The sequence below is a fragment of the Ostrinia nubilalis genome, chromosome 5, assembly GCF_963855985.1.
Source record: "Ostrinia nubilalis chromosome 5, ilOstNubi1.1, whole genome shotgun sequence".
In the NCBI taxonomy this organism is placed as follows: domain Eukaryota; kingdom Metazoa; phylum Arthropoda; class Insecta; order Lepidoptera; family Crambidae; genus Ostrinia; species Ostrinia nubilalis.
In genome coordinates this window covers 8,760,577-8,782,203 of record NC_087092.1, presented here as the reverse complement: position 1 = coordinate 8,782,203, position 21,627 = coordinate 8,760,577, and the positions used below count along the sequence as shown (strand labels likewise).

At 35.4% G+C, this 21,627-nt stretch overlaps 1 protein-coding gene and 1 long non-coding RNA gene across 2 annotated transcripts; both read left to right on the top strand.

The window, feature by feature from the left end:
• The first annotated feature begins 499 nt into the window (after nucleotides 1-499).
• LOC135071827 (CKLF-like MARVEL transmembrane domain-containing protein 4) lies at nucleotides 500-21,627 on the top strand. The gene is made up of 4 exons (XM_063965654.1): nucleotides 500-820; nucleotides 19,593-19,751; nucleotides 20,053-20,166; nucleotides 20,626-21,627. Exons 1-4 carry the CDS (start codon nucleotides 665-667, stop codon nucleotides 20,713-20,715), a joined length of 519 nt encoding a protein of 172 aa, XP_063821724.1. The 5' UTR covers nucleotides 500-664; the 3' UTR covers nucleotides 20,716-21,627.
• LOC135071829 (uncharacterized) lies at nucleotides 12,822-14,286 on the top strand. The gene is made up of 2 exons (XR_010257332.1): nucleotides 12,822-13,558; nucleotides 13,808-14,286. It is a non-coding gene; the product is annotated as an uncharacterized LOC135071829 (long non-coding RNA).

Here is a 21,627-nt window from a genome sequence, read left to right as displayed (position 1 = left end):
CACTATATGTACTCGTATGTGGCTTGTTATAATAAGTTGACAGACGAATGATTCAGAATTATGCCAAAAGCCACATTATTTCAGCTGTGTCATAGGTTAAAAGTTATGTGCGTTTATAGCCGAATTTGCACTGAACACAATTTTCAGCGCTGCTCTAAGTTAGGTAGAGATACCACCGTAAACTTAGGTATTGATTTGCTATAAAATATAGAAATAGAAACCTTCTTTTTCAGAAGCCTCAAGTTTATTTTGCATGATAGAATATTTATCTTTTTAAGTTTTTAATAAAGGCAAAGGAATCCTTTAGTGAGGTTGGTAAAGTAGACGTATTTCTGTGCAAGGGTTTCTTAATAATTATTCTGGATAATTTTATTTTGCTAATGTTAATTCGCGCTACGGCTGGCACAAGCACCAATTGATCTAGCTGGCCGCGAGCATAGTCGTAGCACGCGTGGTTGCCTCCGTCAGCGTTCTAGTTAGCTACGCCTCTGCTCAGCTTGTGTCGGCAGTTGCGCGCTGCCCGCTTCGAACTACGCTCGCCGCCACCGGACGAAAATGTGTCTCGCGCCCACTGTGTGCTGAAGTTTAGTGTCTGTGTTCGTGTTCTCATTTCGTACATACTAATAAAATTTACCAGTACCTGCCAGTACCTGAAATTTAGACAATGATGGCACCCGAAACAGTGGTAACCGTGGATCACAACAAGCCCAATGCGCCGCCGCAGCAGCAGCAACAGCAACAGGGAAATGCGCTTGAATGGCTCAAATTCAACATCGACTACTTCAAAACTCCTCCAGGCCTACTCAAAGTTGTCGAATTGGTAAGTAACCTACTTTAGACTCGTATATTTTGTGCGATAAGTTTATTAATGCATTAGCTCTACAATTTTCCCTCAAATTTGCTTTAGTCGTCGGCAAGTCCTTGGTAAACCTGTTTTATAGTTTGTGTTGTCTACGTCTGTGACATTCTTACTTTTACGTTACGTTACTTTGAATTGGCCTCTCTAGCCACTAGTTTCAAATGAAGAGGTATCATCTACTAGCTTTAAGTTCAATAGGTCATTATAAGACGGATTCAGAGAGCCTTTTAAAAAAAACATTAAGTAGGTATTACCTACCTACGTAGTTGTTTGCCGACGTCTGGAATGCTGGTTGAGTTGTACAGTCTTGTGATATAATCAATAATCGTCGAATTAATTAAGTACAATTAGTATTCACGTATATGCTTGCATTTGCTTAATTGAGATGTCATAATAATTAATCGAGGTCATATCTATGAACAAACTATTACTTTAGCACCTAGCTAATTATTTTTTCCAGGTAAACATAATTTTATTTACTTAGCAGCCACCTACTTACTTGCTACGTCTTTACTGCGTTTGGATGAACCTTGAAAACAATTGACGTGAGTTACAGAAATTGGTAAAGTCACGTACGTACTACTTACGTTTCTACTTACTTTGGTTTCTTTAACCACACAGGAAAGCTTATCCATAGGCTTGTCAGGCCATAACTGGTGCACAATGAACCATTCATATCAATTAAGCGTGTATCCTTAGTATAGGTACACAAAAGATTAACATTTTGTTACTTTATGCAATTAAAGGCGTATCTTCTACCTAGGTATATCTATAGGTAATAGAGCGCTACCTTCTATACTACGAGTACCTACTCCTTAAGACCTTAATTATCGTTGTGGATTTAAATAGCTAGCTAGCCTAGATCTGTTAATGTCCGATGTCTTAGTTAGTATTAGTAAATTAAATGAATGGGCAAAAATTACACAAATAGCGAGTTCTCAGTTATAAATTATATTGGGACAGTCATAAGTTCAAATAAGGCGTGTTCTGATCGCCTACGTGTGCTGATATCATCCAGCGTTTACCTGGGACCGCAGGCCTTGTATAACGCTAAGATATTACAATTGGAAGTACACAGGTATTAGCTACTAACATATTACTACCACCTAGGTACTATATACTTTAGTAGGTGGGAAATTAAACGCTATTTGCATATTCATTAGCCACCATTACCGCTTCAAACTGAGTGACGTCTTCATAGTCATCATAAGCGCAACCGCAGACAATTCAAAATCATTTGATTTGATTTTTAACTAAATAAACTGCATTGGTTTATTTGGATTAGGTATGCTTAATAAGCTTAAAAACTGATACTCCTTTTGCAGTTAATTACTTCCAAATTATTTGTGTTCGTTAAAATTTCCATTACCTTAATAATACTCCTTGTCACATACCAACATAATGGAAACAAAACGGTTTGGTAATCGAACTTACAATGCAAAAACCATTAGACTAAAATAGAGTAGTACACAATTGTACCAATACGTTCGTTACACAGTTGAACACGCATTTTAAATACTCGGTGAAGCGTTAGAGCAAGCCTTTGGTTAACTTGAATGCATTTTCAGTTATTTAAACAAATGAAGCATACAAACATGCCTGGTAACCATTGTATTTGCAAACCGATTATTTTATGTACCTAATCGTATTTCAAAATAAAGTAGGAAATTATAACCTCATGATGATTTTGTAAAGAACTTAGGTACAATAAAAGTAACTTTATCGTATAATTAGACGTCGCTGTAAAGGTCAATAGCTGGTTTACAGTTAAATATTCGGTTAATTACAAAAAAAGCCATGGCGTGAGACTGAAAGCGTTGACCCATGAACTTTTAAGTCAATGACCAAGTTGCTACTATTAATCATTATTAACAGTGGTCCTGAAAATATTCTAATTATTTCTTTAATTGTTTTGACCACATAAACGCACGCTGGAATTTTCAATTCTTGCCAGGGAGATTGAAAACTTTTTAAATGCGCCTTTCTTGACCTACGTAGAAGTAGATTATTATGAAGATATTGTTTATGTATGACTTGTGCATGACAAAACGCTTAGTTAAATATGGAGCTCTTCTCAACGAGAGTTTACAAGCTGTTAGCAGTAAAAGCTAGTGAACCTTTGCATTGCCTTGAAAAGGAAAATATGCTGCACAAATCACAGATAACCAGGGAAAATCCAGGCCAATGACGATAACGATAAACTAATGCTTTTAAATGCTTTACATGCAGTTATTACCAACTATGGAGTATGTATGGAGCATAATAATAATTAATAACCCTATTACAAACTCTGTCAGTTATGAAAAATAGAGAAAATTTTATCTAACTCTAGGAACATTCCAAAAAGAACGTAAGTTTGCTAGTTTGCAAGTGTACGTCGCCTCATTGCGGCGGTGTTTAGAGAGGTGACGTAAAAACTTTCGAGGTTGCTTAACCATGTATGTACGGGGCAACGAACATGCGTCGGCAAAGTGCGACCATATTAACGAGCTATTAAAATTTTGCATTCGTAACTTTTATTTGAGAGCGACGCGGGTGAAAGCTGGCATCGAAATGAAAGTAGTTCTGTCTACATGTGGTTCGGCATCGCCGTAAGCCGTAAGTGGCCAGCGCCTGCGCCTGCCTATGGAGTCGGAGTGGTGTCGTCTACCGGTCTTAAGCCGGTACAAGCTTGTAGTTTTCTTTTCATTTCACTCGCTCGATTCTTGGCAAACTTACGAGTATGAGAATAGAATACACAACTAAGTATGTATTACTTAACTTTCACTAATGTACGCGTAAGGCCTAAATTTGAGTAGACATTTCAAATTTTTCGTGTGAAAAGCTAGTTCTCTAATGGTTTTCATTTGTAACAAAGCACCCAAATAAAAATCTGGGGGCACGGCAGTGCCCCCACCAAGTCGAGCAAAAAAGCGGCACGGCCGTACCATCCTTTTCTCGAAGCAATTCAGGCCATTTTCGACCGCCTGTAACTTCGTTGTGGATAAAACTAGAAGGCTGAATTTTCATTAGCTATGCAGGCATTGTAAAGACACGGTATATTTAAAATTTCATTCAATTTGAACCAGTAGTTTAAGAATTATAACGGGTCAAAGTTACTTAATTTTGTCACTCACTGACTCACTGACTCACTGACTCACCGATCATCAAAACTCTAAGGCACTTCTAGCAGACCTAGAAGCTTCAAATTTGGAATATAAGTAGTGTTTGGTGTATGAATCAAGGAAAAACTAAAATATTTGGGGGCACGGTAGCGCAACCGCCAAGTCGAGTAAAATTTTTTAATTTCGGTCCAGTTTTCTAGATACATAACTGGTGTCTACAAAATACAAAAAGAAATGAGATCCCATCAAAAACAATACTTGTCAAAAAAACCAAGTCTCGCAACTCAGTTGTTCTACGGTAAAAAGTTGTGAGATCCATGTAATACCAAGTCCAGGCCAAGAAATCTTTAACGTTTTACATAAATATATTGACTTGGCCATCGCATGAAAACACGTGTAAATTAAATTATTTAGTGCGATGGCCAAGTCAATAATTTATGTAAAACGTTAAAGATTTCTTGGCCTGGACTTGGTATTACATGGATCTCACAACTTTTTACCGTAGAACAACTGAGTTGCGAGACTTGGTTTTTTTGACAAGTATTGTTTTTGATGGGATATATCTATTCAATTAGCGAATCATCTTTATTTGCAATAGATTTTAGTTTATGTAGAGACATCTCAAACGCACACATTTTATTTCTAGCATTCAAATTCCAAAATACGAGTAAGCTAAAATTGTCATACTATTCTCTCCCACTAAGGAAGTTGTCGCCTCTATCATGCTCAACATTTACCTATAAATTTATTGGTGCTTATTACTTGTAAATTGGTTAATTAGCTATAATCACGAGAGGTAGCAAAGTCATTTGTGAATTTAAAGAAGATTTCCGAGGGAATACATATGAGATGCCATATAAAATAGGTGGTTAGGTAGGTACTTAAAACTCGTTGCAAAACAGAGCGCATCTTGCGAGAACTCAATTTATTAGTCATTGTTTCTTACGTGTTTTCATTATGATGTCAGTACTGTCGTGAGATAAAAATTTTAAGTAAGAATACTGTAAGTATAGTACCTAGGTAGAGTATTTAATAAGTACTACTAAGCAGTAAGTATTTTTATTTGAGTAACGATTCATTGGCAAATATCGCCAGAACTCTCCTTTTTCACTTGTATACCTACCTATGTGTTCTTTTCATTCTGAAAACGTTTTTATGTATACATTGATCTAAAGAAAAAGAATAAGTAATTACTTAAATAGTCAATGGCGGCATGCGAGAACAATATAAGCTCAAGGACTGTCACAGTTGATTAGCATAAAACGTAAGTATAAATAGTGATCTGTGTAGCTGCTGATATACCTATTGTGTTTGCTAATATCACGCAACTGGCCACGCCAGCTTGAGAAACTCAGTTTAATTTACTTAAACACAATTTTTTATAAGCTATGAAGTTTAAGATGTATGAAACGGGTTTAATCTTTCGTTATGTCACACTTTTAATCGCATTTACTACAGTTTATATTTATCTGACGCCACGGCGGCAGTCGCTATTTTCGGAAGATGCTCATCTCTTGTTCTCTTTATTTACCTAGTCGAACGTGGCTCGTGTATTGTGTGGGGTAAAAACAGCTACCTGGACATTCTATTCCGAACCTCCAAGGCAGCCCATTAGGGACGCCGTTAGTTTTTGTTTGGGTCAAAGCACCTACCTTGCATTCAATATCTTTCAAGACATTTTCAAGGTTATTAACTGACGTAATGTTTGTGAATTATCGTCTTTTTTTATCACAAGCCAGATTCGCTATTCGTAGTGCTCCACCCTGCTGAACGTGCGTCGCCGGTTAAATTTGAACTTAATGGGTAAGCTAATAAAGATTAATAGAGGAATATTCCTCGAATTACAGTGGCAATTAAATTACAAGTGATGAATGCGATGATATTTAGGACATGGGTGTCGTGGTAACATGACCTTTGACTCTATGATTCATTTACTCTAGAAAATGTGGTCCATTCATTAGCTTCAATCACATGCTCTATTCTTGAATTGCCTAATGCCATATGAACAATTGCAGAGGTTTACTTTAGAGCCAACACACATCAAAGCGATGTGTCGCGTTGCGTGCGACATCACATCGGATCGTCGATTAAACAGTGCAGTCCATTTATGAGCTTCAATTCTCCGTAGTGACTTCAACAGCTTGATTGTCTACCTCTGCCAGAGCAATCTCTGTGGTCGACTTTAATAAGCCTTTATTTTGTGGTTTAAAAGAATGTATTATTATCAATGCTAGCTTAGAAGTCCCGTTATGTGCGTGTGCTCAGCGCATCTGACCGCAGTCGGTGCTCACTGCACCGTACGGTTTCTTGCGAACTGTGTTCATCATTGTTTTATTACGTGGCGTGTGTGTACACACCACTAATGACCTAAGTCATTTACTTAACATTGCCTTGCATGCTGTGTTTCACACAACTGCACTGAATTATAGCTATGTATTACCTATTCCTAGGTAGGTACATAACATAGTCACGAACGATCAAGAAGTAGAGTCCAATTTAAAATTAGTTATTACTAGGATTTTCCTCTTATTTTATAGGTAAAAGGTTGATTTCTCATTATTTTCTCATTTATAAATTTTCACTTCAGTTCGGGATAAAGTCTTAAAACAGTAACATTTTGGAAAAAAATGGCGGTCTATCTCTCTAAATAAATATTTTTTCTTTCTTTCTTTCTTTCTTTCTTTCTTTCTAAATTAGTATGCCACGCACAAGCATGGCCTACCTCGTAGATACTCGTAAATGTTTTTGTAAATAAAGCTTTCTCTTCATTGAGATAATAATAAAAAGTGTAATGTCACGAAAAACTAGTTTGAAGTCGTTTGAAAAATTAATAGACTAGAGTAGAGATACTAGTGGATACATACTTGTATAAAACTGAATTTAACGGTTAGGTAGGTTACACACTGCTAGAGTGTTTGTGAGGAATGTCTTATTTTATATTAGGTCAATAAAAATCAAGAATCCAGAGAATCAAGCAGCAGCTTTTAAGCTTTACAAACTTAAATTCGTTATCAGAAGACTGTGATTCAAGATTGTTTATAAACATTGGTTGGTTTCGCTTTATCGAGCAAATTATTGAAGCGGGTATGGAGTAACCGCGTTACGGAAGTGAAAACGAGACTATTGAAATTGAAATACCTAACTTTCGATCAATTTTCATAACGCGTTATGTGTACAGCTCATGTGAGCAAGTCGTTTGTATCAAGGTTAATAATAATTTGAAATCGATAGGAACTGTTGCGAAGATAAGGCGGGGTTGACGGCTGTGTTCACGGTAGAGTTAGCCAGTGACAATAAGTAAAGCCGATTTGCAACTCAAAGGGCACATATTGTGGCATCGATTAAATGGACAAATTATGTCAGAGGTGTTTACAACCCATGTAGTAGAGACCTGTAACATAGGAGGTACATTACTACTACTATTCTTGAAAATAACTATAAGTAGGTACAAAGTGGTAATGCCACCTGAAGGGAAAGTACCTACTCTTAATAGTGTAGATAGATTTTTTAATCAAAGAAAATATTTATTTAGTTTTGAATACAAAGAGAACTGCATCCAAAGATTGCAAGATGTGCTTGCTAAGAATTGTTATGCTGGGTTAACAGGAACGACTCGAAGACTAAACATCCAGGGGGCAAGCGAGCCCCTTCGAACTGAAAAATAAAGTTAGTCTTAAGCTGAATGTAGAGACGAATACGTCTTACATGAAATTAATTTTTAATTATTCACGGCAGCAGGAGTCAGGACAGCTTCAGTATGGGAAATATGTAAAAATGACAAGTTAATTCTTCAGTTAAAGAAAGTAAATAAAGTTCTTCAGTTGAGAAATTTGACATGTGGCCTTGATGTAGTCAGTAAGGTTACTCCTATGTAGAGACAGATACCTTGTATCGCACAATAGATAGGCAGCACATAAAAACGGATACCTACTTAATTAAAAAAAATACAATCAATCGGATTGGTACAATTTAGGCGGTCTTATCGCTACAGATTCCTAAATTTGCGACAAACGACGCGGGCAGCAGCTAGTCAAGTATAAGTTATCTACCTGCAGCTACTAATAAAGTTAGACTACTTAATGTAGAGACTAGAATGGCGATGGCGTCATTCCGAGCGTGAACACGATCTTGATGAAAATTGACATTCCATTCTTAACTAGTTATTTTACTTTAAAGTCCTTTAAAAGTATTATACAGTGTGAGTCACGTTAAAGTGTACATATGAAAATATGTGAAACTAGATCTATTTTTATCGATAAAAAAGAGGTCAAAAAAATTTTGAGATTTTTTTTTTTAATTTTTTATAGAATTTTTTTTCTTCCAATTACTTATTGTAAAGAAAACGTAATAACTTTTAAACTAAGCGGTATATCCTGATAAAATGAAAACAGTAATAATGCTAAATAACAGGCGATACTAAAAAAATTCATGAAATACCTAGAAAATGCAAACAAATAATAAAAAATGATACTTTTTGAAAAAAATCTGCTTAAAAATTCGTATTTTTTTGGTTATTTGATAAATTTCTCCAAAAAATGCCCCTATAACAGGTAGTTTTTATTACTTTTTATTATTCTCTATCGTATTACTTTTGTAAAACCAAAAATTGCATGTCTCTATCCCTATCACAACGTTTGCAATGATCGTTTGAACTAAGCCTCTCCGGGCGCGCCATTCAACGCTTCGTTAACAACGGAACTGAAAGTGACTCTAGATTTGTAATTTTGATAAAGACAAGTTAGATTTTAAATAAAAACAAAAGATTTCGAAGTAAAATAAGCATTTGAGTTAAAATTAAAATTGTCTCTACCTGTAGCGGAGAAAAATGTGGTGGCAGGCCTTTGTTCAAACGATCATAGCAAATGTTGTGATAGGGATAGAGACATGTGATTTTTAGTTTTACAAAAGTAATACGATAGAGAATAATAAAAAGTAATAAAAACCATCTATTATAGGGGCATTTTTGGAGAAATTTATTAAATAACCAAAAAAATACGAATTTTTAAGCAGATTTTTTTCAAAAAGCATCATTTTTTATTATTTGTTGGCATTTTTGGTGTATTTTTTGTATTGTTTTAGTATTGCCTGTTATTTAGCATTATCACTGTTTTTATTTTATCAGGATATACCGCTTAGTTTAAAAGTTATTACGTTTTCTTTACAATAAGTAATTGGAAGAAAAAAAATTCTATAAAAAATTAAAAAAAAATCTCAAAAAATTTTTGACCTCTTTTTTGTCGATAAAAATAGGTCTAGTTTCATCTATTTTCATATGTACACTTTAACGTGACTCACACTGTATAAACGTCGTGAGTCCATTTGAATCATATTGATGATGACCTAAACCATGAAATATGTTATTTTTAAGAACGGCATATTTTGTGATGATAACATAATTTAGTTCTTAAAAGTAACATCGACGCCGACGCGAAAAAGGTATATCCGTATTAGGTTTTTTACAATACTTATTATCACTTGTTTTAATGAGTCACTTCGCTGATTACTTGACAAACGTGTTTCTGCTGACACGTCGTACGTTGGATGATTATTGTAAAATATGTTTTTACGAATTTTAATTGTGCATGTAAACAACTATAAACCAGTGACCTCTCATTCTGTTACCGTTGACCTTTTCATTATTATTGTATCTTAATAAAAGTATTATTAAACTTTGGGTTTCAAAGCCTCAAACCCCATTTACAGTATACAGCGGGTACAATATATATGTATATGTTACGGTTAATGTGATAAATTGAAAATTATTAATAATAACCGGTTATTATGAATAATTACCGACAGTCGCGGTAAAAGTGATAAATTAATCACATTTAACAGTGATTATTTAGTAATTCAACCTTAGTACCAACAAATTTCATAAAAGAGAACAACATCTTTTGTACGTGCTCGTGTACAGCCAAACTTTTGAACGTTTAGATATCATATATTAATATAATTTGGCATAATGAGTTTGGAATGTTTCTTGCATAATATTACTTTTCCATGATGCCTATAACATAATGTTTTGATTTAAAGTGAAAAATAGGTTAAGGTGCGGCGGGGGTGGCCCTTGGGCCACCCCTAAGCCGCCTATTTAGTTTTATACACACATAAAGGACCTCATATTAATCACATTTACCAAATCATGCGGTGATTATTCATAATAACCGGCGATTATTCATAATTTTCACATTTATCACTTTGACCGTAACATATATACGGTTCTATAGTCACTGTCACTTTTTCAAAACTTGCTGGTGTAACATTATGAGATTATTGATCTTTGCTTTTAAAATTAGCCTTCTTGGTAGAGTGTCGGTCGTCCAGCCATGCTAGAAAGCATGCCATGATAAAATCATAACGATGATTTTAAGAGTAGGCGCACACCGTTGATTTTTCGTCGGCCGATAGTTTAGTCGGGCAGTTGATCAGTATGGGCATGTATGGGAGTGCGCACACTACGCCGATTCGATTTGGCCGATTCTTCATACAATTTAAAATCGGGCACAACTATCGGCCAACTAAAAATCAACTATGTGCGTGCCTACTAATGCTGGGTTTCTATATTCAATCTTAATCTAAATTGGACGGATTTGGATTGTCAACTGTCAAATTTTAAAATGTTTTTGGCCAAAATATCTGCGGTTTTTGATGCTTTTACATTTTTATATCTATATATATAAAAGAAAGTCGTGTTAGTTACTCCACTTATAACTCAAGAACGGCTGAACCGATTTAGCTGAAAATTGTCAGGGAGGTAGTTTAGAGCCAGGAGAAGGACATAGGATACTTTTTATCCCGTTCGAAATTAAAAAAAAAGTCTGCTTATTTATTGTCATTAAGGCGGAACAAAGTTCGCCGGGTCAGCTAGTTGTTTATAAGACTATTTAAACAATATTAAAGTGTAAATGCGTCGAACATTTTGGAAATATAATCTAAACTGAATTCAATTTGACAGTTGTAATCCGGATTTGGACAAGGATTGAATATAGGAATCGGGCGTAAATGTATTGGATTATCGTGCAAATCGACAAAATGGGTCGATAAAACTTTATCGTGGCTTGCATCTTTGGCCTAGGTGTCTATGTCTCCTTCTGTCGCAATACGTGACACTTTGGGCTTCCAAAGATTTCTGGGCTCGAGTAGGTCAGTATTTTATAGCGCTCCTTTAATTCCCATTATCTGGTTCGATGTCTTAAATAATATGCTGCATACTTTGGTCGTAGTACCCACGCTTACAAGGCTTGCAAACGGCATAACTTGGTCACATTCGAATTGCTTGTGTGGGCTAAGCAGGTATGTAAGCACTATGATTATGTCGTCCTTGCCGTCTACCTACGAAATTGGTTACCCACGAATTTATTTTTTATCGCCTACAGTTCTGCATAGTTGTGTTAACCTATTATGCAAATGTTACTAGCATTTTCTATCAAGTACAAGTATTCACTTCTTCTCTAGACCAAGTCCTCCTTAGGTTTTTATTGAATCAACTAATTTTAAATATATTAGGCTGGGTTGCACCACCTAACTTTAACGGTAACTATAACGATAACCGGTGCTTTTTATATGGAGTTTGACAGATTTTTGAGGTTTGTCAAAGTTAAAGTAAGATGGTGCAACCCACCCTTAGTGTAGCAGTTAATTAGTTTCCTTATTGTCTGTGAACTTGGGAACATACCAGGCAGCTATGTTTTCTAAACTCTAAGTCATGATGTTAGAGATAGTATAATTTAACCTCAATGATTTCAAATAGTCATGTATAGTCGTGATAGATAAGTTTTATTGTGACCGTAGCGGTAGAGCAAAGTGACAGGTGGTTTAATAATAAAGTGTGTCTATGTACAGTAATGTTAAGTTCATAAAGTAGGCATTTTACCTAGAAACTAAACTCAACAAACCACTCTTAAGTATTTGCGCTAAGCGCTAAGTTTGTGTGCTTACCTATTATAAAAGTTGTCTTACCTACTACCTAATTCGATAGAGTTCGATGTCCTTGATGCCGTCACGGATGACATGTCTAACTCTAATGAAGTCTGCTTTAAAACATTGTCTTCAGTTCACTTCGTAACACCACTTGATTGATGACATCAGAGAGTTATACTGGCGCGTAAGGTCACGTTTTCATAGAGATGACGTGTTCGTAGCTGTTTAATATATTTGGATGACCAATATTATGCTCCTGGCAGTGTTCTTGAGACAACTTTGATATATTTAAATGTGTTTGCATTGCCACCATAAACATGCAGCTATCGTAGTTATTTTATATGTGCGTCAAATCGGTCGACCAATTTTTCTTATCACGATGTAACGTCACATGGTGCTTATTGAATTGACAGAGTGTAAAGATATCTGGCTGTAAAAATATTAACTTTTTTATGTAAAATGTATATCGGTATAAGTCATAGTTACTTCCTGCAGTTGAATGATATCATAATGTTTAGTATTTCTGGAACAAAAATGAATTTTATTTAATTGAATAATATTTTTAAGTAATTGAATCGTCATATTTTATCTAGTCCTGTAGGATATTGGTTAAGGATAGTTATATGAACTGACATGATTAACAGCGTGACCAACTTGATTGATGTTTGTTCAAGAATCCGGACCTTACTGTACTTTACTGCAATTTCTTTCACTCAATTGCATTGGCCGAGATAGGTTAGTTACTTAGTTAAGTTCTTGATTCTCAGTAGGTAGATATATCAGTGCGGAGATGGGCTTTACATATATTTTATACCTATTTTCGGTACAACCTTGATTTTTAGTTTTAAAGGACATTGTCAGAAATCGCCTAAAAAACCGCCCAAAAACATGAACCCATCATAATTATTTTCTATTTTTTTTAATTCATTAAGCACCCTTTCATTCTAATGGACACTTAAGCATTGAAAAATTAAATAAATAAGTCTTTTAACGTTTATTCTATAATACTATTACAACTTCCGGACGTTTTGGTGCTTGGCATGGTCTAAAACCTATCAAGTTCCATAATTTTTGCCGATAAAATCTGTACGAGGCATTACCGTACTTTATTGCTGGGAGTCCATGTATAGTGATGTTCCTGCGGCCATCATAGACAATAAAATATCGATTTTGAAAAAAAAAATCGATTAAATTGCTTTGAAGACTAGATTTGCGTTAAAAGCTAAAAAGATATTGACACTATTACAAGAAGTTATCTAAAGTGTCCAACTGGTCGAAGGTCGTAAATAAAATAAAAATAATTAGGACCATAAACTGATATTCATGGTATCATAACTGTAAAAGTGTCAGAATCCGATGTTGAATCCAATGCCAGTTGAAGTGAGAGAAACATACCTATATCAACCTAGTATAGTTGCCAGTCTCTCATAATCTATGCCAATGAGGGTTTTCGCGATTGAAAAATCCCATCATGCAGCATTTGGACCTCGCGTCTACGTATTGCCATCTCGCGGATTTTTCAATCGCGAAAACCCTCATTCATAGCACATGTATAATAATAGACCAAATGAACTTTTATAGATTGTGAAAGAGAAGATAAAGATTTTATTATTTTATTAAAATCTTGCCACGAGGTAGTTTTTCAGTAGAAACCAGGATTGGATAATGGCTACAGGCAAGTATCAGAACATTTTATAAATATTTTTAATCGATTATATCCTTGTGAATCGTTTTAATAAATTGTCATTTTACTTTTTCAACTAAAACTTTTTCAATCCCTAGTCTTGTCAAACTGTCATAATGTCAACAAATTATAAATGTCACGTCAGTTGACTCAATTTCAGTCTTCTGTGCGTTTATTGTATTTTTATTTCAATGAAATAGTGCTAAAGGGTTAGTACTAAAAGTGAAAGCCTTTTTTCAGAAAGAAAACCAATGTGGAGCCCTTATTATTCATACTGTTTGAAAGTTACAAGTCAGTGATACAGTTGCCACCATTATAACTCCGTGGTGATACCATACCAAAGAAGAAGTTTTCCTAAACACTTGTGTTATTTTTATATGTGATCAAATAAAAAGGATTAATTCTACTGCTCAAATGGAATAACTTATCCCAAGAGACCGAATATAAAAAAAAACCCCTCCATAGAAATTATCACCATCACGAGGATGTGAATTTTTTTGAGAATTTGATAATGGTCCTGTAAGAAAAGTAGTTGTATTTCAGTAGTAGAATCAACCCTTCTTGTTTCATTAGCAAGAGTAACTATAAAAACGCCCTGTAGGTAGGTATTATTAAGCTGAAGAGTTTGTTTAGTGTCAAAGACTGTCACACAGTGTAACTTAAATTGGCATTTATTATGATAATGAACATAAAAACTTAAATAAATATTTATGTTAATATTTTTTCTATTTATTTATTTTCCCAAAGCTTCACAGTGACAGCTGAAACAGCAATACTGTTGTAAAACTAAACTTAGAACAAACTGTTACAAATATTTTACAAATTAAAATAAAACCGCATGTTGCTTTACTTTCTCGTATAGGTAATAAATGTAATTAATGGCTAGATTATTGTTACTTTGTTACCCTCAATAGTGAGGAGATCTTATAAAATGGTAACCCTGATTTTCATTGTCATTCAAGTGCTCTTTCTTCGCATAGGCTTCTGTGATTTGGCCAAGGGCCACACACATTGCGATAAAATTATGCGACATTGATTTGACAGCAGCGGAGTGAAGTCTTGCGACTATACAAAATGATACCCTGTAATCGTAGCGCATATAGACATAGACGGGATAGCTCGTAGAGCTGATGGCCGCTGGGGCAGGAAAGTTCTTGAGTGGCGACCACGAGCCGAAAGACGTAGCGTGGGCAGGCCTCCCACTAGGTGGACCGACGATCTGGTGAAGGTCGCGGGAGGTGCCTGTATCACTATTTACCATACATTACTATTTATTGTATACTCGCCGGATTACACGTAGGAGCACGCGCGTTACAGCTTCAGCCTTGCATTATTATAAGATCTTGTTCCGCCATTTTTCGAACTTCCTCCGTGAGGATATCCCCGCCGAATTCTATGATAAACCTATCAAAAGTCATATTTTGCAATGTCAAAATTAATTTGCCGAAATTCGCCGAGCCAGCTATGTCAAATAATATTATTAGGTGTCAAACAGGATACCTTCAGAAATTAATATTACGATTTTAAAGATAAGACAAGACAACTTTTTATTGACGAAGTTGCTGGGACAGCTAGAAACTATTTTTTTTCCGGCACTTTAAGAAAATAATAAATGAATGAAAACGCAGCGTGGGACGTCCACCCACAAGGTGGACCGACGACCTGATAAAGGTAGCGGGAAGGCGCTGGATGCAGGCCGCTACCAACCGTGCGATGTGGAAGTCATTGGGGGAGGCCTATGTTCAGTAGTGGACGTCCTGTGGCTGAAATGATGATGATGATGATGAAATGAATGGAAATGACAAATCTTCGAACGTGTATAATACCGTGCCAAAGTAATCATATAATTTTGGCACCTTAATAACTATTGCCGTTTTTGTTGTAAAGATCATGCAGCGGTACCTTCGGATATTATTGGAAAGAAAACTATGTAGGCTCTAGATCTGAAGCCGCTTTAACGAACACGAACTCATACAATGCGGCGTATTTTCTTCCAGTCTTTAGTCAGGACTTTAGTCGAATTAAAACCCCGGTTGAACGTGATATAGCCGCACTAGAATACGGTGCTTTTTTGCATAATCGCAAGACTTCGTTCCGGTGTCGACCGAATGTCACGATGTATGTGGCCCAGGGGTTACTGTAGCCGCTAAGGTTTGAAACTTCTTGCTTAAAATATTGTAGTCTTTGGCATAGACTACGACGGTTGTCATGGAGATAGGAGTTTGTTATCTCGTGTCAGATGTAAATGGTGAAAAGAAAACTCATGATTCGTGTTATTTTTATGCAATATGTAGGTATTTTATAAAAGTGGAACCCCGAGTGATCTCCAAAACCCATTCTATTATTATATACGATTCGGCTTCGATATCTATAATACAATAGGAGTTTATTTCATGTGTCAGATGACAAGGGTGGAAACAACCTACGATTCATGTTGTTTATTTACGTGCAATATGTGGGCATATTATGAAAGTGGAATGCCGAGTTGTATTTCTAAAACTTGTTCTATTATTTTATACTATTTGGCTGCGACTCGGCGTGACGACAATACAAAACATTTTTCGCGAATCGGTGTTCATACATTCACACAATACATTAGACGCCATGTTGTCATAAACGACATATTATAAAATCGCTGTAATTTAATATTCTTAATCATTAATTTTATGGCAAGTGTCCATCAGGAATCATTGTTCTTACACACAGAATCGTATTATTTCGCTTTCGGGTAGTAATATGTCAAAATTGTTGGTTCTTAGGCGAACAATGTATGGAGAACGAACATTGTCCTTTTAATGTAAGATATAATTTTATGTTATTATGTTTAAAAATAAAATAATGAGTTGTTTCACTCATGCAATGCATGAAAACACTTCGCAGGCTAAGTTCTAAGTTCATTATTATTATTACATCTTATATCTTGTTTGCGAATGTGATAAGTCTCTACAAACTGGAATAACTAAAGTCGATGAAGACTAACTTAAGAAACAGAAATTTCTTTAACTGAAATGAATGTTTAATAAGCACCTAAAACTATAGAAAACTTTTACTGTTTGCCGATAAACATATAAATGACTGGTTTCTACAAAGAGAAAGTATTGATCGCTGTGTTGTGAATTAATTAACCTACAGAGTCGCCATTGCCACTTTACCTACAGACAGATTATACATTTATTGTTCTACTGGAACTTCATGAGTAGTAAAATTTGCATTTAGAGCAGTACGTGACATGAGACTAGACTTTTACTTTCAGTGCTTTCAGAACGTTTTCTTTCGTGCTGTTTGAAATAAATTATTAAAAGGCATATACCTAATTAATTTGCTGATGTATTTGCAACGTTTGTTTAATAAATAAAATTATACCTTAACAAAGATAATATTTAAGTAAGTAAATAGGTCTATTGATTATCTGACTGGACGCGTTAAATGATGAATGTAATAAATATGGCCATCGTAGAGTATCGTAAATTAGTTTCTTTCGTCATCGCATACATTTTCCGCAATCATTTTGTACACATACAAAGGAAGAATTCATATTTACGAAACCAGTTTAGGTGTGGTTATAAATACGCACCATTGTGATGACCACACGGCGCACACGCTTCGGCAGCGCTTAAAAATTGGTTTCTAATGATAGATGTACCTAACATATTCTTTGTTGATCTGCAGCTTGGATTAAGGTTTTTTGGTTTAGTGATGTTTGTGCATGAACTTAGGCTGCGTTTCACGTTTACATGAACATACATGTTTTTGCATTAACCTACGCTGCGTTTCATGACAACATACGAGATGAAAAATCTGTTGTTTGAGGGTCATCGATGAAGAAGAGTCATAACGATGATGCCATTCTTATTGAAATGGAATAACAAAGCCCACGATATGTACCTTACATTTAAAAAATTCGAGGGCTGACCCAAAGACCTCAGAAGAACATGCATAATTTTGATGCTATGACAGTACCTACCCTTCCAAGCATCTGTGACAAGCTGCAATCGTCTGACCTTGTTTGACGTCGTAATTTATGAAGGGATGCCCACGACTCACGGTGCCGTACCTTTATAGCGAGGACTATCGGATCGGAAATCCGGCCACGTTTAGTTATTTGGAGCGAGACTGCAACGTGTAAAAGCGTTGATGGTCTGTGAACCCATTGATGGTCGTGCCGCGGCGCGGTGGCGACTGGCGACCCATACGACGGGTGGGCGACGCACTTTCTCCATATTGTGTGCAACGGCGCACGCGTCTCACGTGACACACATTTTTGACCCCGATCTACGTCACGAGATTGCACCGTGAGCAGATGGGAACGCTCAATGTACAACTTTGTTTTGCAACAAATATCATGACTTCACAAATATTTTTCTGCTCATAACTCGCTATTTGTGTTTTCATAACATTGGAGACAATAAAAGGTATTTAACATTTTTGTAATACCCTGTGAGAACCGTGGTTCAATTTACTCATTATACCTAAAGTAAAAATATTTGCTCTAATAACAGGGCATTTACGCCTGATATCCATAAATGGATTTCTTATCTTCTTTTTCACGTTATTAGTGGGACTTATGTCTAACAGCGCTATCTGTAGAGTAATTCATGTGACAGGTAAATTCTAGGCATTTCTAGGGTATATTGACCCTTACCTATGGTTTACACGAATGATAACATGACAGACACTCAAATCTAGACTTAGTTGATGATGCTAAAACATAGGCAAATCTAAGAATAGTTTCGGGGCATAAGGCAAGATGGATACATGAGAATTTAGTGATTTGCTTACATAAAACTTAGTTAACTCTACAAATTACAAACACTCTTGATTCGAACCTTAAGGTGTTGTTGTAATGCACAGGACAATTTTCCTCCCATAGGGCAGACGTCTATTCATTAAAATAATATTAGTAGGTATCTACTCAGGTAATTTAACTTGAGTAATGAGTACCTACCTACCTAAACAGGCTTCCATTCAAACAAATGCGAAAACATTTTCAGCGAATGATATAAAAATTGTATTACATATTTTTAAAGGTTTTGACTTAGGTTATGTATTGTAGGTGTTTGAATTATGCCAAGCCAAGACTAGCTTGATGAAATGAGCTAAGTTCCTACAAAATTGGCCATTTATGTGGGGTAGGTGAACGGTACGAATTATTGGCAATGCTCATAGAGAAGTCCGGTTATTGGTTGGAATTTCTACAAATAACACCTGTTATGTTGCATTGCGACAGGCCAGCGGTTCCGGCAATGGGTCGCGTGGAACCGGTTGCGCGGGCGCAGCGCCCGCCATGCCTCACATTTACCTCGCACCGTTGCCCTAGTGGTACCGGGATGTTACCGCTATTTTTTACATTTTACTAGAATCAGATCATTTTTCGTCTGCAGACGCAGCTGAGATGATATTATTCTGCGAAGAAACTAAAGGTTTAATTTAATATTCCAAGTGAATTAGTTAATAAGAGCCATGAATGTAGAATGTAGCGAAATTATAAGATAAAATGTTATTCCAGATCAAGCAAAAAAAAAGACATTTTCCTTATGAAGGAAATTAATCGTGTTATTTTCCTGTTGAATGACGTTAGGTACTTATCACCGATTTATTTGTTGTTGGTGGACGTTGCTCGTAGAAACATAATACAACCATGTTTATATGAAAAGATGAATCATTTGACTTGATAGTATCTATAATATACGCCGAAAAAGTAAAGATAAATGATGTAGAGAAAGGTAAAAGCGGTGTATATTTTTGGCAGAGGCGAGACATTGCATAACACTAACCAACCATACAGACATATTACTCGTAATTATTAAATAACGAGTGGTTATTTATCAAACTTTCGTCCTAACAAACTTAAGTTTATAAATGACAAATTATACTTACCTTTTATTTAATATGGTTCTACGAGGTTTCTGCCGTGTGGTTTTGAGTTTACAACCAGCTTTACCATTTTCTTAGTGAAACTGTTGACTTCCACGTATTTCTTCATAAATGAGCTTTTATTAACAAAAGAATCTTTCAATTTTTCCAGATCTTAGGTATTCTGTGCATGGCGCTGGCGTCGCCGTGGTACTCGACGTGGTTCGTGTTCGTGGCAGTCACCTGCTTCATCACCACGCTGATGTGGAGTTTCGTGTACCTTCTGAGCATCAGGGAGGCCTTGAAGATACCTATCAACTGGGTTTTATCTGTGAGTATCTCTATGAATCACTCTTATAACAATGACAGACAAGATGTATCAGTATTTTTATCGCCAATGTTAAATTTTAGAAAGAGATTTGCTCTTCATTCCATATTGTCATGATAAAATACGTAATGTAGAGTTTTATAAATCAATATGACTAAAGATTAGTATCTCTAACAACGGTGAATCATAATTTCTACTAAGAGATAGAAGTTTCCTGATCTTAATAACCTTCACTTACTTATCATAAAATACTGTTTCTCGTTGCATTATTTTCCACTGAAAGTTTTCTTGTTTTATATTACAGGAGCTGATAGGCACGGCCATCCAAGCTGTTCTGTACCTGATAGCTTTTATAGTGCTGTTCGCTGCGACTGCTCATACTTACTCATCGTTTTACGGTGCTAATGTCGCTGCTGCTGTAAGTATTCCTTTATGTACTGTATTTACATGAAAATAGATGAAATTGCTTCTAAAAATAATAGATATGTAAAATCTATCCTACACAGACGTTAAATCTTTTTACAGAGAGTCTCACTAGTGTGTTTCTTATTAACATTTATTGTTTGTTGTCTTAATTTCTAGCAATAAATTATCATTAGAAGCACAATGCAACACATTAATCTTTTAAAATCGATATCACCAAACTAAACATTTTTATTGCAAAATAGCACCTATTTCTAACGCAAGAAATGTCACAGTGTTTAACTCGACGTGCTGTCGTCCGTACATCCTATGATCCTATCTCAGACAATGCAGCGTCAATCATTTCCCTTCAAAGTGTTATTGAGTACCAGTTAGCTAACTTAGTTGTCAAATGGTATTTCACAAGCTCGGCTCCGATTTCAGTTGCATAAATAATATTTGCTTGTTTGTGCAGGTGTTCGGTATCTTCAACACGGCCGCGTACGCAGCGAGCGCTTTCATATTGTTCAAAGAGCACAAAAGTACCGTGGGTGTGGCGGCGTGAGCAGCGTCTGCGCCGGGCGGCCAGTACACGTAACCTCAGTATATCGATGGGACCCTAATTACACCAAGTGACCAGCACTATTGTTACTACTATACAATTATCAGATGATTATTGTTAATGAATTGTATCCTGTTATAAATGATATAACAATTTCGATAAATTTATTGAAATATGTCTAGGATTTCTAAATGAAATAATTGAAAAATATCTAAATGAAATAATTGAAAAATATGTTACGTTACACACACTGGTTCGATTTATTGTTGTTTTTCCTAATTTAATAATTTATTACACTTAATAAAAACTTGAATGGACACAAGTAGAGCATGACGTGTTGGGCACTTGTTATAAATTGGGCGTTGCACGCACTTTATCATTTTACTGAATAAGTGTAATTTTTAATTGTGTACACAAATCTTGTAGTCATCATTTATAATGTATAAAACTACACAAAGGTTAAAGAAATATATATCAGTATATTTTTGTAAAAAAAATGTTTTACTAAGCTGATAAACTTTCGATATTTTTGTGCATGCAGCGTTGTAAAAAAAAACCTATTTGAAATTACGAAAGCACACTTTTTACAAAATACAGGTTTGACCATGCAATTATTTTAATGTTAGTACCGATATATTGTTACTCCTATGGCCATAGACATAGAGTAGTTTACTTTTAGTTAAATAGGTACCTACACAAAGCATGTTTACATTATTTAAGATTACAGTGTTTTACATAAATTATGTAAATAACACATTCACTTTAAGAGACCTTTTTGAGTGCCTTACATAGAAATAGATTTAAAATTATGTGATACATAATGATAATTCTGATATTAAATCAATAAGTCACAGGACAACAATTTCCAAATAATTTAATTAATTTCAAACACTAAAGTAGGTACCAAATATTTTA

Bases quoted from the DNA above. Each gene is read 5' to 3' on its own strand.
- LOC135071827 (XM_063965654.1), top strand. From the start codon at position 665: ATGATGGCACCCGAAACAGTGGTAACCGTGGATCACAACAAGCCCAAT. The intron at 821-19,592 runs GTAAGTAACCTA...CAATTTTTCCAG, and splicing joins TACTCAAAGTTGTCGAATTG to ATCTTAGGTATTCTGTGCAT. The intron at 19,752-20,052 runs GTGAGTATCTCT...TTTATATTACAG, and splicing joins CTATCAACTGGGTTTTATCT to GAGCTGATAGGCACGGCCAT.